The following is a 21,095-nucleotide window of genomic DNA, read 5'->3' on the forward strand; positions in this document are numbered from 1 at the left end:
TCAGTTACACTTTATGTGGACCCTTTAGTAACCTGATTCCGACAAACTTTTTTTTAAAAATTATAATTATCAATTTGTATTCTGACTTGGTATTTGATATTAAAGAAGTATTATATATTTAACTTTATTGAGTATAATTGACAAATATAATTGCAACATGTTCAAAAGTACACTGTGGTGATTTGATTGATATACATTGTGAAAGGATTTCCACTGTCTGGTTAATTAACACATCCATCACTTCATATATTTATCTTTTGAAGGGGGAGGAGTGAGAACATTTAGGTTCTACTCTCAGAAAATTTCAACTGTGTAAGACAGTGTTACCAACTATAGTCATAGAATTATTATATTTTTTGGAGTGATAATTGTGTTCATATTCACTCTTTAAGTTATCATTTAGAGACACGACATTGAGATATTTATAGGTAAAATGATATGATCTAGAATTTGTTTCAAAATAATATGGGCACTGGTAAGTGGGTGGGAAGTATAGATGAAACAAGATTGGCTAATTGTTGAAACTCGGTGATGATACATGGGATGCATTATAGTGTTCTATTTATATATTTTTAACATCCATAATGAAACATTTAAATTTAAAATATATATAGTCAGTAAATTGCCTAGTTAGCATAGATAGAGCTTGTTGGAATTTTTTTTTTTATCTATCAGCCTCTATAATCACTAGTTTCTGCTGGCCTAGTAACTGTCAGGGTCATCTAGTCCACTAATGGGCTCTCAGTTTCTCAGACAAATCACTGTTGGCCCATTAATAGTCACCTTATACTTACTCTGCTGGTCTTGCTTTGTAGCTAACTGCAGTGACTCCATTTGTCAAGTAGAACATACAGTTCAGAGGAGTCCCTCTCATTCTGGTGATTTGAGGTAAAAAAGTTGAAGCAATATTTTGCTTTAATCTTTGATTTAGGTATATTAGCTCCCTAAAATTTTCTATCTGGTTTTGGAGTATTTATAAATTAGGAAATACAGTATTGAGGAGTTTTTAGCCAAATATAATACATAGAGGACTTAAAAACATTTACAAAATTACTTTTCTCACAAATGAAAAAGAATGTAAAATATTTCAATAACAATGAGCCCAGTTTATTAGTATTTATTTGTTAATATTTATTCACAAATGAATCATTACCTTCTTAGGTCATCATTTTTATTTAGTATTGTTTAGTTTTTGACCATTTCTTTTCTTTTTATAAAAAATATTTTTTCTTTTTATTGATTTCAGAGAGGGGAAGGGAGAGGGAGAGAGAGAGATAGAAACATCGATGAGAGAGAGCATCGTTTGGCTGCCTCCTGCATGCCCTCCACTGGGAATCAGGCCCACAACCTGGGCATGTGCCCTGACCAGGAATTGAACCAGTGACCTCTTGGTGCATGGGTCAATGCTCAACCACTGAGCCACACTGGCCAGGCGACCATTTTTTTTCTTTATCAGTTTTGATGACGTAAAGAGAAAGAAGGTAGCCTATCAAACCCTGTGTTCCATACCTATGAAAGACCATCATTGTTTAGAGAGTCCTTTGCATTTCCAAGATTTTACTCATTGGGAAGAGATGCCATTTTTTAACGTCTCTGTGCTTGCTGAATTAATGTTTGGTCATGAATAGCCCTCTTATAAAAAGATTAAGGTGGGTTAGCAGCAAATTACATTTTGAAAAAATAGATTTTAGTTAAAATGTGATGTTCTTGTTTTTGTGAGTTTTTTTTTTTAAGAAAAATATTTTATTTGTAAGAACAATAGGCTTATATATTTTGTTTTGCTGATTTGGTATGGGGAGATTATGTGTGGTCACTTAAATAATGAGTCAAAGTGATAGATACGTAGAAGTCTTAATGTGTTAGGACATTCTTAGATATATAGGGGAGATGTTAGTGAACTTCCTCTATCTACCTGTTTTTTCTGTTAGTTGTAAATTTGGGTGAAGCTTAAATTTTTAGTGAGTTTGGTGACATTAAACCCGAGGTGAGTGACAGTCTTGGATATTTTGATATCTGGGACACCATTTCTTATCTAAGATCATAATGTTTCTTATAAAATGTGCGTTTGTTTTCTATTACATTCCTATTTTTTTCTCCTTTTTACACTTTAGCTGGCAATTCTTTGGTACAACAAGGTGGACAACCGCTGATCCTAACCCAGAATCCAGCCCCAGGTCTGGGCACAATGGTTAGTCAACCAGTATTGAGGCCTGTCCAGGTCATGCAGAATGCCAATCATGTGACTAGTTCTCCTGTGGCTTCACAACCAATATTCATCACTACCCAGGTGAGTAGGACTCTGAATTCTGGGACTGGTAGATAGGAGAGAAAGACTATGTGAACCTTTGGAGTCTCTGACTTAGAGTCTTTAGCATTATTAGAAATGGTTCTAAGTCCTGTCTTTTGACCTGGCTTTCTCATTTGTTGTTTTGTAATTTGATGCTGACTTTTGTAGAAAGCCTAACATGGCTTACAGCTGGGTAATTTCCTCTTCATACCCCTTAGAGGGCTATTAAGTCATTTGAGGTCTGGGCAGAAATTAGTGGGAAAACTTGGATTCAGAAACCTTAACATTTGGCCCTCAAGGCTTCTTGTCCTTGCTTGGGCTGCTTTTCTTAAAATAGGGTAATTTGACTTTTGGAAGTCTATTTGTGAAATTGGTGAAGTGTGGACAGATCTTTGGAAGAGAAGAAAGATGACTTATTTGATAAATAATGTGAATTAAAGTTGAAAGCCTAATGCTTATGTGGAATGTAAAGGCAAAAATGCTTCTCTTTGCCTTTGGCTTCCTAAGTTACAAACTCTTCTCTTAGAAATTTGCCAGGGATTTATGGCCTTTGAAGTGGACTTTAGGAACAATTTCTTAAAATTGTTTGTTGGTTGAACCATTCTAGTGAATACTGTTAGTGTCATTTTTTTTTTTTCCCCTTCTATGCCTTTAGCAATTTAGGGGCCAATCTTTGATTTAATTTTTTTAAACTGAGATTTTCTTAAAACAGGAAGTAGGTTTTCATTTTTCTCATATGTAACAAAGCTTGTTCTTCAATTTTGATATTTTGTCACTCAAAAGTTTGCCAGAATTCCTAAATTTCTCCATCTTAGTCATTTAAAAACTCTAACTCTAGAGAGAGAGAGACCATTAGATAAGAGTGTGGGAATTTTTTTGGATGTCGGCCTTACTGCAGTCTCTGCTAGTGTTAGCTGATCTCCTTGTTAAAGATCATTTTGCTTTTTAATGCAGGGATTTCCTGTAAGAAATGTCCGGCCTGTACAAAATGCAATGAATCAGGTTGGGATTGTGCTGAACGTACAGCAAGGCCAAACGGTTAGACCAATTACACTAGTCCCAGGTAAGGAAAAATGTCTGTCCATGTATAATAAACTCGCATCCTGAAGATTTGTTTTTATTGTCTCAAAATATTCCAGGTCATTTAAAAATTGTATTTAAGGAAAATCTAAAATTATAAAATTCATATTGATTGAAGTCTATTTTTTTGAAAACTATTTCTAACCTTTGGCCAGGGTGGTGGTTTTATTTATTTATTTTTAACTTTTTACCACCCTTCATGAAATAGTAAAACAGGGTTTACACAGTCATTTTTATGTTTCTCATGTTTTAGTCAGCTATGAAGTTTGTTCTCCTGAATAATTATTATTAATGCAAACTCCCAAATTTCATATTCCTTATAATTCTACTCTTATACATGCTAGGATAATAAACTTTATTTTGCTTTAATTTTAGTATAGATTTTTGGATATAAATTAAACAAATAACATATCCTTTGAGGATAAATATTGCCAATGAGTAGTTAGTATTTCTTTTTAAGTCTTGTAATTTCCCCCCAGTTCCTTATTTAGTACCTAACTTCATTATAATTCAGGCCAAAAAAGAATATCTTAGTTGAGTTGTTGTAAGGGTATCTCTGTAGCTTGTCTTCGGAGCCCACAGAGTGTTGTTGTTCTTGGAGCCCACAGAGAATTTTGGCCTTCAGTCTGTTGAGCTTATCAGCTATCTAGTTCTGATATTTCCTAAATGTATGTCAGTGGAATTGTCTGTAGCTGAGCCAGGAGACTCTCATCTTTGAGACAACCTAGTAGAGTGACATAGCTGTTCTTCTGTTTGAATTTATATAAGAGAATAGAAGACCTCTTTGGTATTCTGAGAAAGATTGCTTTTTTTAGGACCAAGTCTACCCTTTGGACCTATATATACTCATACTGCCTCCCACTCTATACCCATTTTTTCTCTTCTAATACCAAGGTCAAGCTCCTTTTATCATATTCTTAGAATAGAAAAGGCAGTGTGGTAAAGTGTTTTGGGAGGATTGATGGGACTCTTCTTTCTTTAGTTTAATCTTTTTAGGGCTGGTTATCTAAACTAATTTCTTTTATCAGCTTGCATGCCTGTTATCTTCTTAAATATTAGAATCTAAGATATTCTTGGTAACCTCTGATGGTCACCAGTCAGTTTGGGGAAATGATAATTTTCTATGCCAGTATTTCCAGTAAAGACAGGGGCAATGTATTATAGGTGAGCTTATTGACCAAGATTTGGTACTTTTCTTTGTCTCTCTTTTGAAGCTCCAGGTACCCAGTTTGTTAAGCCGACAGTTGGAGTCCCACAAGTGTTCTCTCAGATGACCCCAGTGAGGCCAGGCTCCACAATGCCTGTGCGGCCCACCACCAACACCTTCACCACTGTCATCCCAGCCACTCTCACCATTCGAAGCACCGTCCCACAGTCCCAGTCCCAGCAGACCAAGTCCACTCCCAGCACTTCCACCACTCCTACCGCCACACAGCCAACCTCATTGGGGCAACTCGCTGTTCAGCCTCCAGGCCAAGCCAACCAGACCTCAAATCCCAAGCTAGGTGAGGTTTGGGAAGAGGAGACGGTAGAGCTGGATGGGGTGGTGGGTGGAGAACAGATGATTATCACTTGGCCAACATAGCTCCCTCCTTCCCCTCTCCACCTGCAGTGAGCATTACCAGCTTTGTCACTGTGAAGCGACCTGGGGTTACAGGTGAAAATAGCAATGAAGTGGCCAAACTGGTGAATACCCTTAACACCATCCCTTCCCTGGGCCAGAGTCCCGGGCCAGTGGTGGTATCCAACAACAACTCTTCCCATGGCTCTCAGAGAACCAGCGGACCTGAGTCTTCAATGAAAGGTACAATAACCTGAAAGACTCTGAGCAGCCAATTATTTAAAAAACAATAATAAATATATGTTGTATCAGAACTTTATACTATGAAATAGAGAAATAATATAGAATATAGTTGCTACAATCTGTTCTCACAGAAACTTTAGTATAGTAAAGGGGATAGCCATTTGTGAAAAGTAACTGAATCAACTACAAGGAATTCTGTAATTGTACTTTGCAGATTAGTGAAATGGATCGATTGATCAGATATGGGTGGGTCAATCAAAAGGTGGCTTCATAGATGAGATGGATTTCTGAACAAGGTTTTAAAGTCAGGATTTGGTAGAGAGGTTTGCAGGTATAGAAAGATATGAGGATGAGGTTTTTTTTGTTTTTTTTTTTGTTTTTTGGTGGTACATGCCCCTAGCGGGAACCAAACCCAGGACTCTCTGGTCCAAAGGCCAACGCTCAACCGCTGAGCCAAACTGGCCAGGGCGAGGATGAGGGTTTTTAACAGTCTAGAGTAGGGGTAGGCAAACTTACTCTGTAAATATGTTAGGTCTTATGCACAATGTGGTCTATGTCACAACTACTCAACTCGACCGTTGTGGTTCAAATGCAGCCACAGATAATATGAAGGGGAGTGAGCATGACTGCTTCACCAAGACTATCTATGGACTCTGAATTTTGAATATCATTTAATTTTCATGTGTCCAAAGATCTTATTCTTTTTTTGCTTTTATTTCAACCATTTAAAAATGTAAAAACCTGTAAGCAAATGGTGTTGGGAGAAACGATTATCCACATGAAAAAAATGGAAGTTGGACCCTTACCATATATAAAAATTAACTGAGTGAATCAAAGACCTAAACATGGAGCTAAAACTATAAAACTCTTAGAAGAAAACACGGGGGGAAAGCTTCATGATATTGGATTTGGCAGTGATTTTTTGCATATGACACCAAAAACACAGGCAACAAAAGAAAAAAGAAAAAAGTAAGACTACATCAAAACTAAAGTCTTCAGGGCAACAAACGACTCTCAACAGTACCGAAAAGGCAAGCCACTGTATAGGAGAAAATATTTGTAATCAAATACCTGATAAGAGATTAATGTCCAGAATACATAAAGAACTTCTACAACTTCACAACAAAAGAACAACCATTCAATTCAAAAATGGGCAAAGGTGTTGAATAGACCTTTCTCCAAAGAAGATTTATTATACTGAGCCCATGAAGCGATACTAAACATCACAAATAATTAGGGAAATATAAATCAAAACCACAATGAGATACCACTTCACAGCCATTAGGATGGCTATTATCCGAAAAGCAAAATAACAAATGTTGGTGACGATGTCAAAAAAGTGGAACCATTGTGCTGTGCTGGTGGGAATGTAAAATAGCGTGATTTTTACTACTGATAATGATATTTAAAAAAAAAGAAAAAAGAAACAAAATTACCATATGAGCCCTGGCCAGGTAGCTCAGTTGGTTAGAGCGTCATCCCAATATGCCAAGGTTGCGGGTTCCATAGCCAGCCAGGGCACATACAAGAATCAACCAATGAATGCATAAGTAAGTGGAATAAATTGGTGTTTTTCTTCCTTTCTCTTCCTCTCTTTCTCTCTCTCAAATCAATTAAATAAATAAATAAATAAATAAATAAATAAATAAATAAATAAATAAATGAAATTTTTTAAAAAATCACCACATGGGTAATATATCTAAAATAATTGAAAGCATGGACCCAAACTGACATTTGTGCACCCATCTTTATAGCAGCATTATTCATAATAGCCAAGAGGTGGAAGCATGTCAGATGTCCTTCAACCTATGAATGAATAAACAAATGTGGTATATACATAAAATGTATACTGTTCAGCCTTTAAAAGAAAGACGTTCTGACACATGCTGTAGCATTCATGAACCTTGAGGCCATGATGTTAAGTGAGCCAGTCACAAAGGATAAATACTATATGATTCCACTATGTGAGGTACCTAGAGTAGTCAGATTCACAGAGACACAAAGTAGAGAAAGGTGATTGCCAGGATGAGTGGGGAATGGGGAGTTAATGGGTATAGAGTTTTATTGCAAGATGAGAAAACTTCTGGAGATTGCTTGCACAACATTGTGAATGTACTTAACACAACTGTACACTTAAGATTGGTTAAGAAGTAAGTTGTATGTAATGTATCTTTTACCATAATCAAAGAAAAAAAACAACAAAAAGTAAAAGTCATTCTTAGCCCATGAGCCAAACAAACTGGCTGCTGGCTAGATTTGGTCTATGAGCCATAATTTACTGACCCTTGGTGTAGAGTTAGAAGAATGGTAAAAGAAATTACCCTCATAGTGATCTTTCATGCTTGCCTACCAACCTTGATATTGCCTCTCGTGGAGTGTAACCTTTTTCCAAAAGGCCAGTAATATTACCCAGTATCATCTTATTAATCTTATCAATGCTTCTCACTTCTTCCAGTGACCTCTTCCATCCCCACGTTTGATCTCCAAGATGGTGGCCGGAAAATATGTCCACGGTGTAATGCTCAATTCCGTGTAACTGAAGCTTTGAGAGGTCACATGTGTGTAAGTGATATCACTTGTGATGGGGATCCCGTTTAAAGAGCTACCACTGTATACCTATCACATTAGGAGCTTGTGAAGCAGGGACTTGAAAATGACTTGGAAGCTTTTTAAAGAGTCGCTTTGTCTTTTGAACTGTTTTAGAAGAGTTATATACTGTGAAATGTCATAGGATACATTTTAAAACCCTGAAATAGATCAGAATTTATGCATCCTTAATTCCTTAGTTGTGGTAGATTTTGAAACTGCACATGTCAAGTGTGTTAGATAACCAGAACTCAAACCAAGTTGGCCTCAGTTCATTTTCTGCTTATGTGTCATTGATGAATTAGGAGCTGTTAACCAGTTCCCATTTCTAACCTTTTTGTTTTTTGATATTAGTCTAGATGCAGAGGTTGGAACTTCTTCCTGCCAGAGAGCTCAGAACCAAATTATGCTAGTGAATGGTTACAGGAGCTAAAGCAGGAAGGAGAAGTACAAGATAAGGTGTTTGGAGTGGCATGTGGCTGTCAATACATATACACTAGAAAAAAAGTGACACTTGGAAGTACTATGGAGAACTTGAGGGTGAAAGCTGGATGAGACCACCTAGAATCAAACTTAGTCAATGAATATTAGTGAAGTTGGGGAGTTAGCACACTCTAGCCCCCAGGATAACCAGAATGATTAGAGGTCATCTTTCTTTATAGTACTGTTGCCCAGAAATGGTTGAATACCAGAAGAAAGGAAAGTCTCTGGATTCAGAACCCAGTGTCCCATCAGCAGCAAAGCCCTCATCCCCTGAGAAAACAGTTCCTGTTGCTTCCACACCCTCTTCAACACCAATTCCTACTCTGTCACCACCTACCAAAGTACCAGAGCCAAATGAGAATGTGGGTGATGCTGTTCAGACCAAGCTCATTATGCTAGTAGATGACTTCTACTATGGACGGGATGGTGGCAAAGTAGCCCAACTCACAAACTTCCCTAAGGTCGCTACATCTTTCCGATGCCCACATTGTACCAAAAGGCTAAAAAACAACATCCGGTAAGTGTTAAAGAGCCTTGGAGGTTACCTTGGACAAGAAACGAATGAAATTTTCCTAATATGTTTAAGTCTTTCTTTGTCTTCGGAGAAAGACTTACCTAAATTTTAGCTATTATATCCAGTCTTAGCTAAGGATTATCATTAAATCATAGTTAGTACAATAGAAGGACATATTGTAGTAATAAATAAAAAATAACTGGGTAGAGTGAGGGAGACCAGTGTATCTCCTTCCACAGAAGTCTTAGTTTCAAGAACCCTTTTCTGGGTTCTTTAAGAGAGGAAGTGGAGAGGGCGGGAGGAGCAGGTAAGGTCTGTTTTGTGATTCTGCTGTTACATGTCTCCAAGGCTGTTGATTTTTATGTTTTCTGTACTTTCTCTTTGTGCTATACTACAGATTCATGAACCATATGAAACACCATGTAGAACTTGATCAGCAGAATGGTGAAGTGGATGGTCATACTATCTGCCAACACTGTTATCGCCAGTTTTCTACTCCCTTTCAGCTCCAGTGTCACTTGGAAAATGTTCATAGTCCTTATGAATCAACTAGTAAGTTTGGAAACTCAAATTCTAAGGATATACTTAGCTCTTTATCATTAAATGGCAGTAGGGGGAGCTGTTTATATTTATTTATATGTGGGTGACAGTGTAGAGGAAGTTCTTTGCCTATTTGTAGTCAATTCCTTACCTCACTTGCCCTGTTTTCTTTCAAGCCTGACTTATGTTCTATTCAGCATAAATTGAGTTCAGTGCTAGATCCTGAATTAGTAGGGGCTTTGGTTTAGGGACCACTGGAGAAAGAAACATAGTGGATTATTACCTAGATCCTTTTATAGAAGGAACATGTATATTTGGACCTCCATTTTAGTTGGTCTCCTGATGGGGTTTATGTAGGTTAAAAGATAATATTTATTATAAAGTACTTTACAATTGAGAACAGTGCCTTCAAAAAATTTAGTCATTTACTTAGGACCATATGCCTTAGTAAGATGACATTATGAGAATTTGACCCCGGTCTTCTAGAATATTTTCTGTGTCCATTAAGAGAGTCCTTGTTTTGTCGAAGACATAAACACTATATAAATATAGGAAAATGTAAGAACAACACAGTATATTTATTATAAATATAAGCATGGTATGTTTCACCATGAGTTGGTGAAACTGTTCAGAGAAGGGAAAAAATCCTTGTGGCCAGATTGCACAGAAAGTCATGCTTAAGTTTTTAGGGTCTTTAAATACAAGAAGGGTTTACATGGATGGTAAGTAGTAAGAAAAGCTTTTAGGTGATGGGAAAAGCATGAGCACAGGTGTAAAGACCAGAAACATGCATAGCATGTGGATGCTTTTGCGGCAAGTTAAAATTCTTGACTAACGTAATTAAACAATAAGGACATCTGTCATTTAACTGAGAGGGCTTGAAGCTTCTCTGTTTCTCTTGTCTCTGGCGGTGTTAATCTTAGGCATTACATTCAGACACAAAATTGTATGGGTAAAGAAGAGACCATGTCTTCCCTGAATCTGTTTCTTACACGGCAGAATTGCTTTTCCTTTATACTTCCTTGGCCTTGGTCATATTTGCAAGGGGGATGGGATTGCCATGAGTGGCTTGAACTGGTACTGGTCAAATATGTGAGCTACACATGTAATTTAAATTTTTTAAATAGCCATTTTAAATAAAGTTTTAAAAAGCTGAAATTAATTTTAATAGTATATTTTATTCACCTCATATCCAAAATAGTTATTTTAGCATGTAATCACAATTTATTATTATTTTTTTATTACTATTATTTTTTTATTCTCACCGGAGGACATTTTTCCATTCTTTGTTCATATAGAGCGGGAGGGAGAGAGAGGAAGAGAGAGAGAGAAACATTGATGTGAAAGGGACACATCGAGTAGTCGCCACCCGCACGACCCAACCAGGGCCAGGGACAAACTGCAACCGAGGTACATGCCCTTAGCAGAAATTGAACCCGGGTCTCTCTGGACCATAGGTCGACGCTCTAACCGCTGAGCCAAACCTTAAACATTAATGAGATAGTTAACGTTTTTCCCAGTAAAGAGCAGATTTTTTTTTTTTTTAATCCTCACCCGAAGATACTTTTTCCATTTTTTGTTCAGCTAGAGTGGGACGGAGAGAGAGGAACAGAGAGAGAGAGAGAAACATTGATGTGAAAGGGACATATCAAGTGGCTACCACCCGCACAACCCAACCAAGGCTGGGGACAAACTTGCAACCAAGGTACGTGCCCTTAGCAGGAACCACATATGGGTCTCTCTGGACCGCAGGCCGACGCTCTAACCACTGAACCAAACCAGCCAGCGCTAAAGGGCAGATTTTTAATATTGTGGTAAGTTTGCATGGTAACAGATGATTGCTAGACTTAGTGTGATGATCACATTGTAAGATTTATAAATGTTGAGTTACTATATATTATACGCCTGAAACTAATATTGTATACCTACTAAAATTAAAAAAAGAAAAGAAAATTAGCCCTGGCTGTTATGGCTCAGTTGGTTGAGCATCCTCCCATGCACTGAGGGGTTGCTCGTTCAACTTCTGGTCAGGGCACATGCCTGGGTTTCGAGCTCAATCCCCAGTTGGGGGCTGTGTATGAGGTAGCCAGTCTGTGTTTCTCTCTCACGTCGATCTCTCTAAAAATAAAAATATATTTAAAAAATGGAAAATAGATTTTTTAAAAATCTGGTATATATATTACACTCACAGCAAATCTCACTTTGAGCTTTCCACATTTCAGGTGTCCATGAGCAACATGTCACTGGTGGTTACCATACTGGACAGTGAAACTTTGGACTAATCATTTGGGATTGATGTAGATACTGAAATCAACCAGTGTAGTGGCAAGAGTAGCCAATTTGGTCTAGGATAGGACCCCAAATTCTTCACTGTCAGTGATAGGAATCCTGAATAACTCACCTGCACATCCCAGTGAAAATACCTAGCTCATTTTAATATTGAATCTGGTCAGTGGGTTTTTGTGTGTCTATTTATGCATGGACTGTACATAGCAAAGATAAGTGGAAGTTATTTCTTTTTTTTTAATCTTTACCCAAGGATATTTTTCCATTTATTTATTTTTTTTCAGATAGAGTGGGAGGGAGGGAGGGACAGGGAGGGGGAAAGAGAGAGCGAGAAACATCAATGTGAGAAAGAGACATCGATTGGTTGCCTTCTGCAGGACCCTGACCAGGGCCAGGGATCAAACCTACAACAGTCCGTGGGCTGACACTCTAACCACTGAGCCAAACTAGCCAGGGCTGGAAGTTATTTCTTTATGGAAAGAGGAAACAATACAGAATCTCTTCCGTCTTTCACTTGACTTACCATTCTGTTATCCCTGACTTTTAGTTGTTGAGTATCTTATGACTTAAAATTTACACAAATTGAAATTTGAGAAATTGTTTAACCAAGCAGTAAATACCTTTTATATACTTTAGTATATCTCAATTTTATTATTAGATTCTTTTGTAACTCCCTTTTCTGCACCCAAGGCAGATCCTGAATGAAAAAGCTTATTTTTTAATGTTAATATTTTGGGACCCACTACTTTCTTTTCAGTTTAGAAATTTCTTTAATTTTCTAGTGTTTTTAAATTGAATTATGGATATAATGACATTTTGTTCCTAAATGATTTAGTATGTGTCTCTAAAAAGTGAGGACATTTTTCTCTGTATAGCCATAGTACCTGTGTCAAGACTTAACAACATAAAACTTTAATATTATCTAATACCTAGTTTCCTTTTCTAATTTCCTGAATTGTCCCTAAAATATAATGGATCAGTATATTTAATTATGGTAACAATGTAATCTTAATAGCATTGTGTTTTTCTTCATACTTGTTTAAGGGCAGAAAACTGAGGAAGAGGTAGAATTGAGAGAATGCTTCAGGGTGCTTAACCAAATTCAAGTGTTGGGAGGATACTGTATAGTAAAAGACTCCAGAGAGGGAAGATTAATCACTTGATAAAATCTTGGAACACATGGAATGATGATATTGGATGAGCCTTAGAAAGGCATAAGGACTCTATCCTTCTGTAATTTGGAGAATAGGAAGCAGAAACTACAGTAGTTTACAGTACACCTCTTTATCAAAGTAAGAGACGGGTTAAATGTTAAGATGGTGAGGGTAATGGTGCTGGGAGGGACAGTGTTAGGATAGTCACTTTGGAAAATCAAGTCTCCCTCTTGAATCTTTTCCACACCAGCTTCTTCCCCTGTCCAACAGATGTGAAAAGATTATGAGAGATCTTTTAAATCCACTATATCTTAGATTCCTATCGCACAGATTTTCTTGGTATATAAGATAATATGCATAAATCTTAGCGTGGTATTTGTGCATTAGAAATTGCTTTATATTATTATGGACGTTATGTGACAGCAGTAACAATAGAGCTTGATACGTAGGTAATAAGAAAAGCCTTCGAGGTTGAGATTGTCCGTGGAAAACATGTAGTATAAGGGTTGGACAGCAGGTTGCAAAACACCCATGTTTTGAGGAGTTCTAGAAAAGAAAAAAACAAGTGGAACGAATGAAATTAAAAGATAAGGGGACAGAACAGGAGAAAATATTGTGCCACTAGTTATGGTTTTCCAAACATGCCATGCACTTCCATACCTCCATGCCTTTGCTCCTGTTCTTCTCTTGGCTCTTCTGACTGCAAACTCCTATTTTTCTTTCAAGGTTCAGCTTATATAGCTTACAGCTTTTCCTCATTCCTCTAGGCAGAGTGTTTCATGTCTGTATATGTCCTCGTAGCACCTAATGTACCTTTAGGCAGTGGTTCTATATAGGTTTCAAACCCCTTTGAGCATGAACACAAAACTTGTGAATTATCTTCCTAGAAAAATAGACATTATTCTTTTCTACAAATAATTTCAGAGGATACTTGGATTTCCTGAGACCTCATTTCTGGACTCCAGATGAAAACACCCTGGGTGTTTTACTTTAAAGAATTATCTTGACTTCACTCATCTTTGGGGTGGGGGGGCAGGGATTGGACATTGTCCAGTAAATGTTTATTCAAATTTATAATTTCCATACTTGCAGAAACTTGAAAATAATCTCAGTGACAGTAAAAATATAAATAACCACCTTTATTTTGCTTATATAATTGAAATATGTAGGTTAAATTAAAAATGTTACCAAAAATTCAGAATTGCAGCCCTATAAGCTTAACAAAATGGTCAGTTACAAAGTTATCTTAAATTTGTTAATACTGTGATAACACAACTGATAACAAGGCAAGAACTTCTGTTCATGATTCTCAGTTGTTTTTTTTAAACATCTTTATTGTTGTATGTATTACAGATGACCCCTTTTTATCCCCCATTGACCCCCTCCCCAATCCTGTCCCCCTCCTGCCTTCCCCACACTATTGTTTGTGTCCATTGATTATGCATATATGCATAGAAGTTCTTTGGTTTATCTCTTCCCGCCCTCCCTCCCCCCTTCCCTCTGAGGTTCATCAGTCTGACTGACAACCAATTTGTACTTCTTAATTCCTTCATCTTCATCACCCATCCCCCCAACCCCCTCCCATTTGGCAAGCAGCAAAAACTTCTCTGTATCTATGAGTCTGTTTCTGTTCTGCTTGCTCATTTTGTTTGTAGATTCAGTTGATAGATATGTATTTATTGCCATTTTATTGTTTATGTTTTTATTCTCCTCCTTTAAGAAGACCCTTCAACATTTCATATAATACTGGTTTGATGGTGATGAACTCCTTTAGCTTTTTTTTTTTGTCTGGGAAACAATTTATATGTCCATCGATTCTAAATGATAGCTTTGCAGGATAGAGTAATCTTGGTTGTAGGTTGTTGCTTTTCATCACTTTGAATATCTCTTGCCACTCCTTTCTGGCCTGCAAAGTTTCTTTTGAGAAATTGACTGACGTCTTATGGGCGCTCCCTTGTAGGTAACTAACTGCTTTTCTCTGGTTGCTTTTAAGATTCTCTCTTTGGCCCTGGTTGGTTTGGCTCAGCGGTTAGAGCGTCGGCCTGCGGTCCTGAGAGACCCGGGTTCAGTTCCTGCTGAGGGCACGTACCTTGGTTGCAGTTTGTCCCCGGCCTTGATTGGGTCATGCGGTTGGCAGCCACTTGATGTGTCCCTTTCACGTTGATGTTTCTCTTTCTCCCTCCCACTCTATCTGAACAAAAAGTGGAAAAATGCCCTCGGGTGAGGATTTAAAAAAAAAAAAAAGATTCTCTCTGTGTTTAACCTTTGGCATCTTGATGGTGATGTGTCTTGGTGTGGACCTCTTCGGGTTCATTTTGTTGGGACTCTTTGTGCTTCCTGAACTTGGATGTCTGTTTCCTTTACCAAGTTAGGGAACTTTCCTGTTATTTATTTATTTTTTATCCTCACCCGAGGGCATTTTGGCATTTATCTTCAGATAGAGCAGGAGGGAGAGAGGGAGGAAGAGAGAGACACATTGACTGGTTGCCACCCACACAACCTTAAGTGGGGCGAGGGACAAACTGCAACCGAGGTACGTACCGTTAGTGGGAACCAAACCTGGGACTCTCCGGTCCACGAGCTGATGCTCTAACCGCTGAGCCAAACTAGTCAGGGCTCCTGTCATTAGTTTTTCAAATAGATTTTCAATTGCTTGCTCTTTCTCTTCTCCTTCTGGCATTCCAATGATGCGAATGTTGGTACGCTTGAAGTGGTCCCAGAGGCTCCTTACGCTGTTCTCATTTTTAAAAATTATTTTTGCTTTTTGCTGTTCTGATTGTGTGTTTTTTGCTTCCTTATATTCTAATTTGATGGTTTGCTTCTTGGCTTCCCCCTCTCTACTATTGATTCCGTGTAAATTATTCTTTATTTCAGTTAGGGCATCTTTCGTTTCTGACTGGGTTTTTTAAATGTTATTGATGTTCTCACTAAGTGTCTTGGAGGTCTCCTTAAGTTCCTTGAAAGTCTCACTAAGTTTCTTGAAGGTCTCATTAAGTTCCTTGAGCATCCTTATAACCAGTGTTTTGAACTCTGCATCTGATTGATTGCTTATCTCCATTTTGTTTAGTTCTTTTCCTGGAATTTTGTTTTATTCTTTCTCTTGGGACATGTTTCTTTGTCTCCTCATTTTGGCTGCTTCCCTTTGTTGTTTTTATGTATTAGATAGAGTTGCTATTTCTCCTAGACTTTGTAGGGTGGCCTATTGTTGTAGGTGTCCTGTAGGGTCCAGTGGCACAACCTCCCTGATTACCCCGGCTGGGCCCTTGAGGTGCACCCTTAATGTGGACTGTACACCCTTCTGTTGTGATTGAGTCTTGGTTGCTATTGTCCCATCAATGGGAGGGATTTACTCAGACTAATCAATTGCAAGGACTGGCTGTGCCCACTGACCATTGGCCTCTGACTCCCATGGAGGATCAGTGGAGTAGGGGCCCAACACACAGAGCAAGACTTAGTTCAGCAGGGCTTTGATACCCACCGAGTCCACCCATTGAGTGTGTCACTTGTGGAGGTGATTGAGTGGTGGTGCTTTGATGTAGTCTAAAGCTGTCCACTGAATGTGCTGGTTCTGGGGCAAGGTCAGCCACTGCCTGTGTTCTACCTGGGACCACCAGGCATAAGCTACAAAGTGATCTGCAGATGGATGCTTCTTGTGCTGGGCTTGGAGGTGCCCAGGTGAAGTAAAATTGTGAACCAAGGCTGGCTGCTTCTAGTGCCTGGCCTGGGGCCACTTAACGAGAGGTATGGGGGTTGCTGAGACCAGATGCTGCTTGTTTGAGAGAATTTAGGAAAATCTGAAACAGGAGCCAAGACAGGCCATTCCTGTGGTAAAGCCACTGGAAACAGCTTGGGTGGGCCTGAAAGTTGGGTGGGGCAGGGCCTCAGGGAATCACTAGGGCGGGGCAAACAGTGTGAGCCAGGTTGCTGGAGTCCCAGATATGGCTGCTGTCTGCCGCCCTTCACTTAAGGAACAACGGCCTCCCACAGCAAGTCTGTCCAGGAGAAAGCTGCCCCTCCAGCTCTCGCCCCAATGCCGAACAATTCAGTTCTTCCCCGTATGTCCCTGGCGCCCCCCAAGCTGCCTCTCCAACGCTGGAGCCCAGAAGGAGCTAGTCCAAGTAAGTCCATGTGTGGGCCCTTAAGAGGAATTGCCTGGGACTCTAGAAGCCTCAGCCTCCCTCAGCTTCAGTACCTGCTGGTTTTTACAGCCAGAAGTGATGGGGACTTCTCTTCCTGGCACTGGAACCCTGAGCTGGGAGCCTGATGTGGGACGGGGACCCCTTACCCCTCAGAGAGGACCTTCACAGCCGAGGTATCCTCCTGATTTTTAACCGCCACACGTGGGTGTGAGACCAGTCCGTCCACGCCTCCACCCCTCCTACCAATCTAGACGTGGCTTCTTTAATTTTGTAGTTGTAGCTTGATGTCAGGCTATTCTGAATGATGGTTGTTCTGTAGTTTGGTTGTAATTTTGATATGGTTGTGGGAGGAGGTGATACTGCGTTTACCTACATCGCTATCTTGACTGGAAGTTGATACTCAGTTTTTTTTAGGACAGATTCTTATTTGTACTAATTTAAGATGTTTAATAAATGTTTGTTGAATTATTCATAGGAGATACTCATTGTCTGTCCTTGAGCAAAAGAATTAAGTAATGCATTATTTTGAAAGAATTGATTTGGTAATGATATGAAAAAATAGATACTGTATTTATTGGCGAAATAGAAGGAATCAGAGTTTAGCCGATTAACAGTAGGAAATCGTCTGGGCTTCTACCAAGTTTGTGCCTGTAAGATTGGAGAAGTGGCAGTTCCTAGATGCATTTTGAAATAATGGTGTCAACACAGGGGTATGGAGTCAGAGATAGTACCTGTGTTTCAAGCTCAGGAAGAGATAGGATAGTGAGAAGAAAAACAGTGGGAAGCAGCAGGATGCTGCTTTGGTTAGATTTGATGGTGGAATGTCCAATTAAAAAGGTCTTGTAGGTAATTCAAAATCTAGAATGGAGCTTTGGTAAGAAGTCTGAGCTAGAGACAAGGTTAGTTGTTATCAGCTACACAGACAATAAGATGGAACCGTTTTAAAGAAAGAGACATTGATTTCCTATGTATGGAAAATGAAGGTATAGAACTCAGAAAATAGTGCAAGTCACGAGGACCTTGGTCTTATTTTCAGGTGGATTTATTAATTATTTTTCTTCTCACAGCCAAGTGCAAGATCTGTGAGTGGGCGTTTGAGAGTGAGCCACTATTTCTGCAGCATATGAAGGATACTCATAAGCCTGGAGAGATGCCTTATGTTTGCCAGGTATTGCCTTTCTCCCTAGAGAGCTTCAGCCCCTTTGCTCTCAGGCTGAAAACAAAGAATCCACTCATGACCATTGCTGAATACCCACCACACACACTCAGTTTTAGGAACACAGAGGAGATACATAAGAAATAGTAAACACAGGTCCTGTTTTCAGGATTCTCCACACAGGAGATAAACATAAAAGAACATATGCATGTAGTAGTGAGTATCTGTATTCTGAACTTGCCCTTTGGAGATGGACAGAGAAAACTTTGCTCTAGAGAACATGAATTGTTCTCAGACTTTCCTGTCTTTCCTCATTTTTATCTCAATTCATTGCTGATTTTTATCACAAAGTCAGAAAAATGACTTGATCTATACATTTAAGAAATTTTGTTTTCATATTTTAACATTTTTGTTGCTACCTCTTTTCTGAGGCCTCAGTTCTTGGCTTTACTCTTAGCTTACTTTGCCTCTTATGTGACTCAGGTGTGTCAATATCGCTCCTCACTCTACTCTGAGGTAGATGTTCATTTTCGGATGATCCATGAGGATACTCGGCATCTGCTGTGCCCGTACTGCCTGAAGGTCTTCAAAAATGGGAACGCATTCCAACAGCATTACATGAGGCACCAGGTATCAGGCACCAAGCAATGACCATATTCTTATTTCTAAAATTTATGGATGCTGGGATCAGGGCTGAGCTAGGGAAATGATTTTGATAGAAAAGAATATACTTGTGTTTGCAAAAGTTGATTGAATTTTGATTATATACATTGTACTAGGTTTAGGTGCTAAGAGATTTACTGGCAAGCAAGATAATTAAACAGTACAATAAAGCGTGAAGAATGTTTCTGTTAGGGGAAATACAGAACATAGAAAAGCATATATATATTCTGGGAGTCTAGTAAGGCTTCCAGGAAGAAGGGTGTTGAAGACCTGAATGAAGGATGAGTAAGGATGAGCCGGATGAAGTGGAACAGAACAGTGTGCTCAAAGGCACAGAGTGAGAGTATGGAGGTTCAAGAAGTTCATTGCGAAGTGTGGGGTACAGGGGCAGGTTGTCAGATAGGGTATAGATTATGGAGAACCTTATAAGCCATGAAAAGGAGTTTAAACATTATAATAAGTCATTGGGAAGCCATTGAAGGGGTTTTTAAGTCCTGGACTGATATGCTTAATGTTCACACGTGTGTACAAACATGCCCACACTCACTTGTAAACACCCTCTTAGACCATACACTCATTTGCACAGTAGTGACTGCTGACAATACACCACAAATGTATTTTCAAACAGCAGCATGGAGATTGTCACTTGTAACTCAGCTGACGTTGTACAGCCTCCTATCCTAGGGAAGAAAATCATAGACATGGATCCTTTTGTTGAAGGACTTTAATACACAGCAGTCTGGAGAGGAAAAAGAGAAAGGTGTAGAAAAGTACTATCATTTCAGTTGTCAAAGAAAGGAAAAACAGGGAGGTGGTAATTGGAGAGGTATGTGTTTGTAAAATGATTGTTCATGAAAGAAACCCAAGAAACTGGTCCAAAGTTGTATTTGTGCAAAGGGACAAAGGATCAGAGTTGAAGACAAACTTACAGAAGAAAAAGTATGATTTTTTTTTTTACCATATACATTTTATTTTATTAAAAAGAATAATGTCCAGAAGCAGGTAGCACTGTCCACATTGTAAATATAAAGTATTGGCAAGTAAAGCTTGAGCCAGTCATCCAGATTATTAATGCAAGTCAGGAAGAGATGGTATGAGGACCTAGTCATCCTGGCTTTGAGTCCACCTTTCTTTGGGAGAATGGGAAGTGTGTATTCTCTTCCTTTGGTAGGTTTTGCTGTTGTGTATCAACAGAAAGATGTGAAGAATGGTATGGTTGGCATTGATCTACCATCTTGGAAGAAAATTCACTAGAAAGCATTAAAAGATCCTGTTTTTTCTCCCTTCAGAAGAGGAACGTTTATCACTGCAACAAATGCCGGCTGCAGTTTCTCTTTGCGAAGGACAAAATTGAACACAAGCTTCAGCACCATAAAACCTTCCGTAAACCCAAACAGCTGGAAGGTTTGAAACCAGGCACCAAGGTAAAGGGTTTGTCAACATTTCCTTTACAGATTCAGAAGAGGAATAGAGATTTTCAGTATCTGATGTCTAATTGTTCCTTCCCTTGACCCACAGGTGACAATCCGGGCTTCCCGAGGGCAGCCACGATCTGTTCCTGTCTCCTCCAATGAAGCACCTCCCAGCACCTTGCAGGAGGCAGGACCACTGACCTCGTCAACGGACCCTTTACCAGTCTTCCTTTATCCCCCCATCCAGCGCAACATCCAGAAGAGAGCTGTTAGGAAAATGTTAGTGCCTTCTGCTGGGGCTTGGGTGGGCACAGCTATTCTTCATCCCAGTGTAATCTGGTAGCCTTTTAATAGGATCTGTGGTCTAAAGTTCTTACATTTGGGGTGCCCAGAGGCAGTTATAAAAATCTTCCTATTTCTTGACAGGAGTGTTATGGGCCGGCAGACGTGTCTGGAGTGCAGCTTTGAGATCCCAGATTTCCCAAATCATTTTCCTACTTATGTTCACTGCTCTCTGTGTCGCTATAGCACCTGCTGTTCTCGAGCTTATGCCAATCACATGATCAAGTAAGTCATGATAAAACCAGTATTTCTCTCTGTGAATTCAGATTCTCCAGAACTCTTTTTATTCCTTCTCCTGTTTATGGTATATTTTCTCCTTCAGTTCTTAGAGCTGTTTTGTCCTTCTCTCTGAGCAGAGTGAGAAGCCAGCCCATGTTCATTTGTCTTTGATGGACTGTGCTGCGATTTTGTGGAACCTTCTACTCAAAGTGTGGTTCAAGGACCAGCAGCACAACACAGAAGCTCATTAGAATTGCAGCCTCTGGGTCCAGCCCCAGGCCTTCTCAATCACTCTTTGCATTTTCATAGACCCTAATCCTAACCTTCCCTCACTGTGATTCATATGCATATTAATAAAAATACTTATATGATAGGAAAAGTTTTGAGGCATCTCTCTTTTTTTTAATTCTCACCTGAGAATATGTCTTAA

At 39.0% G+C, this 21,095-nt stretch overlaps 1 protein-coding gene across 3 annotated transcripts in view; it reads left to right on the forward strand.

Annotated features, from left to right (window-relative positions):
- POGZ (pogo transposable element derived with ZNF domain) overlaps positions 1-21,095 on the forward strand; it is a 53,912-nt gene that overhangs the window by 29,588 nt on the left and 3,229 nt on the right. Inside the window, exons 4-15 of one of the 3 annotated variants that reach the window (XM_036271916.1) lie at positions 2,112-2,287; positions 3,242-3,350; positions 4,582-4,872; positions 4,953-5,171; positions 7,627-7,733; positions 8,420-8,757; positions 9,152-9,306; positions 17,941-18,041; positions 18,513-18,659; positions 19,982-20,116; positions 20,211-20,383; positions 20,531-20,671. In XM_036271916.1, the coding sequence (XP_036127809.1) occupies positions 2,112-2,287; positions 3,242-3,350; positions 4,582-4,872; positions 4,953-5,171; positions 7,627-7,733; positions 8,420-8,757; positions 9,152-9,306; positions 17,941-18,041; positions 18,513-18,659; positions 19,982-20,116; positions 20,211-20,383; positions 20,531-20,671 (2,092 nt within the window). The remainder of the gene's footprint in view (positions 1-2,111; positions 2,288-3,241; positions 3,351-4,581; positions 4,873-4,952; positions 5,172-7,626; positions 7,734-8,419; positions 8,758-9,151; positions 9,307-17,940; positions 18,042-18,512; positions 18,660-19,981; positions 20,117-20,210; positions 20,384-20,530; positions 20,672-21,095) is intronic. The other 2 variants (XM_036271917.1, XM_036271918.1) reach the window with 2 other exon arrangements.

Source organism: Molossus molossus, unplaced genomic scaffold, assembly GCF_014108415.1.
Source record: "Molossus molossus isolate mMolMol1 unplaced genomic scaffold, mMolMol1.p scaffold_m16_p_20, whole genome shotgun sequence".
NCBI lineage: Eukaryota > Metazoa > Chordata > Mammalia > Chiroptera > Molossidae > Molossus > Molossus molossus.